General features: G+C 54.0%; 6 protein-coding genes across 6 annotated transcripts; 3 read left to right on the top strand and 3 right to left on the bottom strand.

The window, feature by feature from the left end:
- Positions 1–225: 225 nt before the first annotated feature.
- On the top strand, positions 226–946 carry H310_05407 (hypothetical protein). The gene has a single exon (XM_008870128.1). It carries the CDS (start codon positions 253–255, stop codon positions 895–897), a length of 645 nt encoding a protein of 214 aa, XP_008868350.1. The 5' UTR covers positions 226–252; the 3' UTR covers positions 898–946.
- Positions 947–1,410: 464 nt separating this feature from the next.
- H310_05406 (hypothetical protein) lies at positions 1,411–2,323 on the top strand. Its single transcript, XM_008870127.1, has one exon. It carries the CDS (start codon positions 1,430–1,432, stop codon positions 2,204–2,206), a length of 777 nt encoding a protein of 258 aa, XP_008868349.1. The 5' UTR covers positions 1,411–1,429; the 3' UTR covers positions 2,207–2,323.
- A 135-nt stretch (positions 2,324–2,458) lies between these two features.
- H310_05405 (hypothetical protein) lies at positions 2,459–3,975 on the bottom strand (the record flags this gene model as incomplete). Its single annotated transcript, XM_008870126.1, has 1 exon — positions 2,459–3,975. The coding sequence occupies exon 1, from the start codon at positions 3,767–3,769 to the stop codon at positions 2,459–2,461; it is 1,311 nt and encodes a 436-aa protein (XP_008868348.1). The 5' UTR covers positions 3,770–3,975.
- Positions 3,976–4,176: 201 nt separating this feature from the next.
- On the top strand, positions 4,177–6,104 carry H310_05404 (hypothetical protein). Its single transcript, XM_008870125.1, has one exon. The coding sequence runs from the start codon at positions 4,358–4,360 to the stop codon at positions 6,035–6,037; it is 1,680 nt and encodes a 559-aa protein (XP_008868347.1). The 5' UTR covers positions 4,177–4,357; the 3' UTR covers positions 6,038–6,104.
- Positions 6,105–6,593: 489 nt separating this feature from the next.
- On the bottom strand, positions 6,594–7,546 carry H310_05403 (hypothetical protein). The gene is made up of 2 exons (XM_008870124.1): positions 7,327–7,546; positions 6,594–7,275 (listed from the first exon to the last, which is right to left on the bottom strand). The coding sequence occupies exons 1-2, from the start codon at positions 7,518–7,520 to the stop codon at positions 6,840–6,842; spliced, it is 630 nt and encodes a 209-aa protein (XP_008868346.1). The 5' UTR covers positions 7,521–7,546; the 3' UTR covers positions 6,594–6,839.
- Positions 7,547–8,817: 1,271 nt separating this feature from the next.
- H310_05402 (hypothetical protein) lies at positions 8,818–9,821 on the bottom strand. Its single transcript, XM_008870123.1, has 3 exons — positions 9,609–9,821; positions 9,439–9,562; positions 8,818–9,391 (listed from the first exon to the last, which is right to left on the bottom strand). Exons 1-3 carry the CDS (start codon positions 9,743–9,745, stop codon positions 9,128–9,130), a joined length of 525 nt encoding a protein of 174 aa, XP_008868345.1. The 5' UTR covers positions 9,746–9,821; the 3' UTR covers positions 8,818–9,127.
- Between the last annotated feature and the right edge of the window lie 228 nt (positions 9,822–10,049).

Below are 10,049 nucleotides of genomic sequence, written 5' to 3'. Positions count from 1 at the left end.
CTGTTAGAATTTATATTTTGGAGATGGTGCAAAATGTGAGGTATCACTGTATTGTATATTACGAAGGTGATGAGTACTAGTAATTCCTCTAACAGTCAATAATTTTCAAAATGAATAGTTTCGCAGCAAATGCACCGAAGAGGTTGTATCTCGTGAATTTGATGAATTATCCGGAAGGTCGGTCGATGCGTTCGACCACTGTTAGTAGTACTAAACACTTATTCTTTTGTACGTGCGTCCGAAAAAGATCTCATGGGGTACCGGACATTCGCCGGCGCACCGCTCATCGTCACCCTGGGCGACTCAATCACACAGAATGGAGCCAACCCTGAGATTCTCGGTTACCAAGTCCTGTTGACCAACGACTACGTGCGCAAGGCCGACGTAGTCAACCGTGGGTTGTCTGGATGGACCACACGCGGGTGGTTGTCCAAAGTCCCTCTATTGATAGAAGAATGGCGGAGAAAGCCGCCGTGCTTGATCACTGTCTTCCTCGGCGCCAACGACGCGGCGCTGATCAACTCCCCGGATCACCAGCAACACGTTCCCGTTGACGAGTATGTGGCGAACCTCACGCACATGGTAACTCTGATCCGCGCTGGGTTTCCGCTTTGCAAAATCCTATTCTTGACCCCACCGGTTGTCGATGATGCGCGGTGGCCCAGTCGCGCCAACTTGGAAACGAAGAAATACGCTGCCGCCTGCGTCCACCTCGCCGCATCCCTCGACGTACCCGTGGTTGATTTCTGGACGGCTCTTCAAGGCCGCACGGACCTCCTCGCCGACGGACTGCACTTCAACCGACAAGGCAACGTCGTTGCCCATCAAATGATTGTTGACGCCATCGCTGAACATTTTCCACATTTGACGCCAGCCGCATTGCCCAGCGAGTTCTAGGACAATGTCAACTCTGGGATCATAATGTGACGATCCACCATTTATGCCGGGGGTTGCTTGGGTCCTATCACGCTAGGCGAGTAGGATTGCCACGAAAAGCTGGCAACGAGGAGTCGAAGCCTGTCGCCAGCCACGACTTCGACGACGAATGCGATGCATATTCCGGTCTTGAAACCTTTGTGGAGAAGCCCATGGATCATTCGCCGTCCTAGGATGGTTGATCGAATTCGAGGACAGTGCTCGATCGGTAAGGATGACGTGAGAATTTCCGCACGAATACTTCATCGGCATCTCTCTGCACTGGTTTACATGTCCACTGTTCTTGTCGTGCAAAGGTGGACAGCATGTAGTGCCGTGTCGTAAAGTACGCAGGCGTAGCTTGTCCATCTTCCAAGCAAGTAGATCCACCGGCCTCCACGATGCGAGAACGGCGCCAAATTTCTTGAAGAAATCACCGGATAACTTTTCCTCATTATCCGGGTAATTGGATCGGGTTCAATCCATCGGAGAATTCTCCAACAAGTGACACGACATGACGGATCTCATGGCGTTCGTGCCGGTGGATCTGCAGGACAGAATGCGCCATTATCACGACGACTTCTGGGTCAGCCGCACCTTTGATCCGTCCTTCATCGGTCAAGTCATGTACGCAGGATTCCTGCCCATTGCAACACAGCAGGGTCGACATTGCTACCTCTTGCCAAAGTTGCACGCCCAGCGCTGTGTGATCTCCTCACTAGCGTCGCTGCACGTTCCAAAACAAGTGCGCAAGAAGTCGAAAGGGTTTCATCTGACATTCAACACAGCGTTCGATAGCGTCGTCGCAGGGTGTCACGCTCAACATGGGCAGGCGTGGTTGTATCCACCTGTGGTGACGGCGTTTCGAGCCATGCTGAATGGTGTGCCTGTCGCTGATCAAGGGCGGCAGGTCCAGCTTATCAGTGTTGAGCTCTGGAACGACGTGAACGATTTGGTTGCCGGGGAACTTGGCTACACAAACGGCGCGATGTATACAAGCTTGACAGGGTTCACCGGCTCCAACGGCGCTGGGACGATGCAGTTGTATGCTCTAGGAGCATATTTGCATCAGTGCGGGTTCCAACTATGGGACTTGGGCATGTCCATGCCGTACAAACTCGCTCTGGGAGCAAGAGACATTCCCCGGACAGAATTTGTCCAGATCATGAGGCAATTGCGGCCAATCGATGTTACGTTGATCCCACTGGCCATGGCGCCTCTGTCCGCCAAAGAATTGTTCCAAGTCCACGCAGCTGCCTCAGTCAATGGACGAACCTCACATGCTTCATAAAAGCGTCCCAATACACGACTCATACGACGAATACTGTTGTTCGACACCGCAAAGGGAGTTTCGCACGACGAGTCGAAGAACTCTGACCCACCTTCTCCTGCCGTGGCTACTCAACTTTTGTGCTGGTGCTCCAAAGCCAGCAAGTGCTGTCCTCTGCAAAGTTGTCATCGCCTACGGAGCTTAACTTGCCGTGATACCTGCACGTTGGATACACACAACCTGAAACACCAAAATCGACGATGGTAATAAACTTTATCCGCACCAAGTAAAGACTGACACTGACCGGCATTGCGCCTTGGTCCACCCCGAAAAGCACGCGTTCGTGGGAGAATAGTAGCAGTTGTCGCACCGGCCGCAGTTCTTCGGTGCAGTGGGTAGGGTCGCCGCAGGAACTGAGCGGACTTGGGCTGTTGTTGCCGTCGTTTCTTTCACGGCGCTGCTAGAGCCAACCTGCACGACCTGAGGCAATCCGTCGAGGGCGGCTCGAGCATTTCGGGAAAATTCAAACTGATCAAACCTATCCCAGTTGATGGACCACGTCATGATTCCGCGAAAAGTTGGATGTGGGGAGGTGGGACGAATGGTGTCGCAGCCAACGCCTTGGGCGATGCACGTCACAGCGTTCTGCAACGTGTCGGCGGATGCAAACCCACGGCCCGCTGCTTGCGGGCCAGACGGCACGCCGAACGACACTTGGTCCGGTCGAAGTCCTCGGAAGCGCCACCCTTTGCCGTAGTTGGTTTCGAAGCCGTTGATGAGCATCAAGCTGCCCCCGACGAGGCAATCAACCGTGCCTTCTTGCAGCATCCGACCGTCAGTGTAAACGAACCCACCATTGTTGTAGTACTGAACGTGGATTTGCGTCAATTCATCGCGCAACCCGTCAATGATAGGCAAGTAGGCACCCCAAATGCTGCCATAGCTCACGGCACCGCCTTGAACATACGGGTGTTCGGGGGCCATGCTTAAGTAGAATGAATCGCCAACGCGCTGCTTGATCTGTTTCACGGCCGAAATCAAGTTGTTCACGATGGGAAGGCCCTGGGATATCCCGGTTTCGACGTCCAAGTCGATCCCGTCAAATCCGTATTTTGCCAATAGCTCGGCCACGGAGTCGACAAAACGGGCCGTTTCCGCTGCGTCATTCAACGACACTGTACCGTCCTGGCCGCCCAACGACAACACGACAGTCTTGTTTCTGCCTTGGAGGGTCGAGATGTCAGATATGAACTGGGCTTCGGTCCCTGCAGCCGGGTCCAGGTCGAATTTGACTGTGCCGCCCCCGACACTCGACCCAAACGCCACGACAATTACGTCCCAGTCGGAGCTGATCTCACGCAGGGGAAACGTGGGTCCCGACGGGTTGGCAAAGTTGTGCCAGTACCCCACGAGCGTGTGGGGGGGCAATCGTCGTTTGCGGACAGTGGTCGACACAGTGGAAAGCTGGTCCGAGGCAGCGTTCGCATTTGCATGCACGGGATACGCCATCGCGGGACGGACGCCGTTGAATGGGGCTGCAGATGCCATCGCAACAGCGGTCGCTAGAGCGGAATAGAGGCGCATGTGAAGCAAAGTATTGCAAAATCCAAAGTGACAAGACGCTGCGGCCGCGTCGTCGAGAAGTTTCAAGATTCCATGGGCATATCCTTCGTGGATGTTGTTCGATAGATCCAACTCAATCGCGTACGCGGAACGCCGTGCAACAAGTCGTCAGCGCGCGAGAAAGACCCGATGTGAAACGAATCCGGTTGAATGTCGTTCGTTCGCTCCTTCCCATCCCCTGAGATCATTCGCACTCAGGCAATGTGCGTTGGGCCTGAGCCAGCATGCCCCTCCAACGATGCTATGTCGCAATAAACCACGCCACGTCTCGGAATGCAGTTGTACGGACTTCATGCACCATTTTCTGGTGGTGGTGGTCAATTCTATAAATAGACCAAGTGGAGTGGCAGTTTCAGATTTCATCACGAGTTTTCCGACGAAACTGCCGACGTCATGGATGAGGGAACGCCATCTCGTCCTTCCTCCACGCCGAAAGCCCCCAGGCCCCAACGAACCCAGGACCACTAGCTGTGCGCTTTGCATCGCACTGCTTGCACTAGGAGCGCAACCACCCCACGTGTTCAGTGTTGGCAAGTTGGTGGTTGGACGATGGAAGTTCCAAATCGCGCACCCTTCACGTCGTTTGTGTTGCGTGGGTGCGCACGGCACGTTTCGTGGATCATCACCAGCAGAAATGGCAGGGGCAGTCGTTACGTGTTGCTGGATCGAGTGTGTCCCGATCGACGAACTTACAGTGTCCAAATTGCGTCCGACTGCCACCAGATCGCTCCAAGAATGAAAGTCCTTGCCACCGCGACGGCTGCAGTGCTGGCCCCACTAGCCCTCGGTTCGTCTGCGGCAAAGCTCAAGTCGGTCGTGTATTACATGGAATGGGCAATCTACCAACGCAACTTTGGTATTTTCGACTTGGACTGGTCCCGCATCACGCACGTCAACTACGCCTTTGGTCGACCGCGAGCGGATGGTACGATCGACTTGTACGACACGTGGGCCGCCACAGACAAACGCTTCCTTGACCATGGCGACTCGTGGAACGACGTTGGGAAGAATGTGTATGGCAGTTTTGGTCAAGCCAACAAGCTCAAGAAAAAGTTCCGTGGTACAAAGTTTGGGCTCTCCATTGGTGGGTGGACGTTGAGCGACAAGTTTAGCGACATCGCCGACTCGGACGTTGGTCGCCGGACCTTTGCACGCAGCGCGGTCACGATGATGCTGAATTTGGGTCTGGATTTCATCGATTTGGACTGGGAATACCCCGTCGAAGGGGGGAACCCTCAGCCCGCTGTGCCCCATCGCGCCAACGACATTGCAAATTACGTTGCGCTCCTCCAAGCCATCCGAGATGAGTTCAAAACGCTGTCGTTCAAGGCCGAGCTCAGCATTGCGTCCCCCGTCGGGCCGGAAAATTACCGGCATTGGGACTTCAATTCGCTCTGTGGCCTTGTTGACCACGTCAACGTGATGGCGTACGACATGGCTGGCAGCTGGAGCGAATACACCGACCACCACGCCAATTTGTACGAGGACCCGTCGCACCCCGCGGGCCTCAAGTACAGCGTAGACAACGCCATTCAAGACTACATCAAGCGCGGGTGTGACCCGGGCAAAATTGTGCTCGGTATGCCCCTCTACGGGCGATCGTTTGAGAACACAGATGGACTGTACTCGACGTTTTCACCTCCGTCGAACCAAGGATCGTGGGTCGCTGGGAACGGCGACGGCGCCGGCGTGTGGGACTTCAAGGCGCTGCCCCTTCCCGGGGCGACAGAGTACTACGACACCAAGCTCGTCGCGGCATACAGCTACAACCCCGACACTCGCACGTTCGTGTCATACGAGTCGCCTCTGAGCTTAGAAGCGAAGCTCGCGTACATTCAAAAACACAAGCTTGGCGGGGCCATGTTCTGGGCCGGCGATGCCGACGCCGCCGCGGGCTCCGCGCGATCCCTCATCACACAAACATTCAACACGTTTGGCAAGGATAACATGGACTTTCACGAAAACAACCTCGACTATCCCACGTCCCAATTCGACAACATCCGCAACAGTTCCAACGTGTCTCCTCAAGTCACCCGATCTGTCCCCACAACCACCAAGCCCCCCGCCGCTGCCCCCCAACGTGCCCCTGCAACAGTCGCTGCCACCACATCCACCTCAAATCTTTGCGACAGCAAGCGAAGCATGTGCATTTGGCCACTCACTAAACAAGTCGTACCGTACGGACAGAGAGATTGCAAGGCGGTTGCTGCATTTGTGTGGTGCCCGTAGGTGGGACTTGCCCCATTGCCATGCATGTGTCATTCAAGAAATACTATATAAAACGTTGAAACCCAAATACGTTTTATTGAAATTCCCTGCCACCACGCGAATGTGGTGTGGAGACACGTTAAATGGTAAAACGCGGAGGGTGTCGAGACAATGGCGGCAACGAATGGCCAGGAGCGGTCGACGAGATGGCGAATCCACGGTGGATGTGGATGTCGAGTTTGGCTGTGGGAGCTGGACTTGCATAGGTCAAGGCGGCGGCGGGGCCGAGGAGAGGTCAACTCATTAGTAGGTAATCCTTACCTGTGTGCATTTCGTGCACACAAAGTAGGAATGATGCAAAGACAGAGGATGACACTCATGAGTTAGGAGTCTCTGTAAGGCAGATCGGGGTGATTTCCGTGGAGCCAAGTGCTGACAAGAATTATTTACTAATGAGGGTACTGCGACCGACGCCACCGTCCTTGGCGGCGACACCCGTGTGTTGCGTCGTCGTCCGTCAGGGACGTTCCTGCAGGACTGGCCGAGCAATGAAGCAAGGTCGCAAAACTCCTTTGATGCGATGGCCCTTATCGACTCCGCAGAGAGATTTTCGTTTCGTGTTATGAAAACGAGTCTGGTGCTTGATCGGAAATGTTCCTCCACCTTCGTGAATCGCCAAGACTACTGCGACAAGGTCGCACGACGCCTCGATCTCAAGTGCCTGCGCTCCTTGCCTTACCCCCAAGCGTGGTGATGCTTGCAACGCATTTGGAAGGATGTGCCACACAACGTCGCCGTGTGTAGGAATGGCAACTAATGTAGGCTACAGTTCGGTCTTGGTCGCCGCCGCCTTGCGCTTTTTCGCGTTCTTCTTCTTTAGCTTGGCTTGGGCGGCTTTGAAGGCGTCCTGTTTTTCCTTTTCCCGCTGCTTCTCGTCCACACCCGGGGGGTAATACGTCTCAAAGTCCCACATGACTTCATCGACCTGGGGCTGGTTCACAAGAAACTCGACGAGGTCCTCCGCGAGCCACCCGCGCTTGATCTTGACCACGACCTTGAACGGCGTCTCGTTCACCTCAAAGAACTCAGCGTCGATGCCTCCGTTGAACAGCATCTCCTTCCACATGTTGGAGATGGCCAGCGTCGGCTCGGGGATGGTGGGGAACTCTTCCTTGAACTCGTCCAGCGCAGTCTCTTTCAAGCTCACGACCATCGTCTGGGGAATGCCGACGTCCCCGACAAAGTTTGGGCGCTTCTTCCTACAACCTCGTGATCACAACGTGAATCCATTCCCGACAGAGACACCGCACCGCTCTTCAATGTTTTTCACCTTGTGCATTTTGTCCTCTTCCTCTTTGAGTTCATCGTCCATGTCGCCCGCTTCCCACGCCTTCTCGACCGCGTCGTAGTTGATGTCTTTCGAGTGGAGCCAGGGACTGGCAGGTGCCAGGAAGACGGCCACGAGCAACGCCGCCACCGTCAACTTAAACGCGGCTCGCCCCATCTATCGCGTTTCCCGCACGATGAAAAATCGAAACTAACGAACCGACGCCGCCGAACTCCACCGACACGAAATAGTCGAACGGTCACGAGGCTAGAATTCGGACTTCGAACGATAAGAGCACCACGCAATGGGTGGCACGACAGGGAACTGACGACAAAGCCCTGCTGCTTTTGCGCCAGGAAGGAGTGGGCTTGGAGATAGTTACAATCCACTTGGGTGCTTTCATTGACGCATTAACTGCATCCGCCACGGCTCATCGGCGCGACGAGCCGTGGTCAAATACTCTGACTACGCCACAGTCGTCGTCATGAGGCCGCCTTGACTTCGGATTGCACGCGCCGGAGAAGATATCCATCGCAGCAGTTCCTCCGGGTCGATGGGCGCCCCTTGAACATTATGGGTATCGATGGAATTCAATCGACGTGTGATACCGACAAATGCGTTGGCGCGAAGACAATCGAGTCGCCGCACCATACCTCACACGGCCCATGATGCGTCAACGTGAACCTTTCCTCGCTGCCACGTTTCCACTGAATGGTGCTTGTTGGGTTGAGCTGTTGGGGCGTGCTGTTTTGGAGCGTGGTGAGATCTCATGCGCCACACACTGGCGAGTTGTTAGTGACGAAGTCTCGGATCGACGAATAACTAACTATTTATGACGAAGCCTGGAAGGTTTTGGCAAACCTGTCGGCATCCACGGTTGTACAGACTTCGAGGCAATCTAGAGTTGAACCATCGAGAAGGTAGAAGTATGAAGTGACGTCCGCGGTAAGGTTCACCCACGCTTGGATTGGGTCGACGAGATGGCCGTGGCCCTACACACGGCCCGCGCAGCGCAAGGGAAATGGACAGCGCGGCAATACGCATGACACGGCGAATTGGAAAATGGAGCATGCTGGCGGCGATGAAACCTTCTGGGCATTTCAACTGTGCAACTGATACTGCATTCTGATTGGCAAAAATTATACACTTCCGTGGATTAAACAGCTTTGATTGGATGATCCAAGGTTGACGTCATTCGTCTCGAACCAGAACGGGATGACCGCAGCGCCGCCGTGCGCGGCCTATCCCTTGGACGCTTCCTAGATCAATTCACCGCAGCATAGCCGCAAACACAAGCACTGCCAAGACTGGCACGTTTCGAGCGATCGTAAGCTTTGATTTTGATGCAGTGGAATATGTGGTGTCCCAGGAAGCTCACATCAACGGTTCCACTTCACATCGCCATGCCCGCGGCGAACTCTCGATGGACGGATGGGAGATGAAGTTCTCCATGTCATCGTTAAAACGACAATACTTCGTGAACAAGATGCTTATTTGAAATGATACGATGGCATTCCACACGTGTTGACGCACGTACTCCCGGTTGGACCGAATGGCCAACTCAAATCTCAACAACATGTCATGCAGCAAACCCACTGCGACCGCTGCAAACATCACCTTTTACAACACTCTCGTCGATTGAGTGATAAGAATGGGGCATTTGGATGCGTTGCTCGTGGAGTTGCACTCGCCTATGCTGTCATCGGCAGGTCCTTAGCGCGCACCAAGCCAAGGTCCTGATAAATTTGGCTGCGCGAACGTTGTATGTGCTTGTACAAGTGGCTTTACAGCTCATCTTTCTTGGACCGCTTCTTCTTCGACTTGAGCTTGGAATTTGACGGTTTGAGCGCTTTTTGGGGCTTGGCCTGCAACTTGCTAGCATGTTTGGGATGATATGTCCTCTGGTCCCAAGTGACTTCCTGAACTTGGTGCTGTTCGAGCAAGAAGTCGCGGAGGTCCGTCACTCGCGAACCGTGCTGCAACCCGGCCAATACTTTGTATGCTTCCAGCTCGTAAAAGTTAACGGAGAGTCCGCCATGCATAAGCATCTACTTGACCTCCGCTGAGTCGTCGACAGAACAGACTAACTACGTACGTGTTTCCAAGTCGCACACAGCTCGGACACGGCAGAGACCACAGGGTCCACGGGTACCATGGCGTCGATCGCAGATTCCTTTAGCGTCACAAACACAATCTCGGATTTTTCTAATGTGCCAGTCCTGCGAGAGCCATGTTGAGGTCGACGAATGGCAACAAGGACAGTACCGCTTGTAGTCGAGTTCATCGTCTGAGAGGAGCTCATCTTCTTTGTCTCCACTCTCCCATTGTCTCTCTAACGCGTCGTAGTCGATGGTCTTCGCAAGAGCCGCCGCCGCCAACCACAACTGCCACCCCACGCGCATTTCGCTGCAATGCAGCGATCTTTCGGCAGATTTGCAATGCAATACTAACAAATTTTCCTGCAACTGTCGCGTCCAGAGGCTCGATATTTCGACCATGATATATACTCCCTCTGTTCCAAAATAAGTGCGCGAATCAGTTTTTGACGTACGGCTCCTCGAATAAAACTATCAAAACTCGATAAACCTATATCAAGCTATTCATATATACAGGTGTAACGATACAATCGACCAATCAGCTACCAGAATTTGCGTGTCTCAGGACCAATGAAATTGCAGAATTCGACAATTCTGACCACGCCATTCG

This window comes from Aphanomyces invadans (genome assembly GCF_000520115.1).
Source record: "Aphanomyces invadans strain NJM9701 unplaced genomic scaffold supercont1.9, whole genome shotgun sequence".
Classification (NCBI taxonomy): Eukaryota; Oomycota; class Saprolegniomycetes; order Saprolegniales; family Verrucalvaceae; genus Aphanomyces; species Aphanomyces invadans.
Note: the sequence above shows the minus strand (reverse complement) of the source record. Positions and strands in the feature narration are given on the sequence as shown.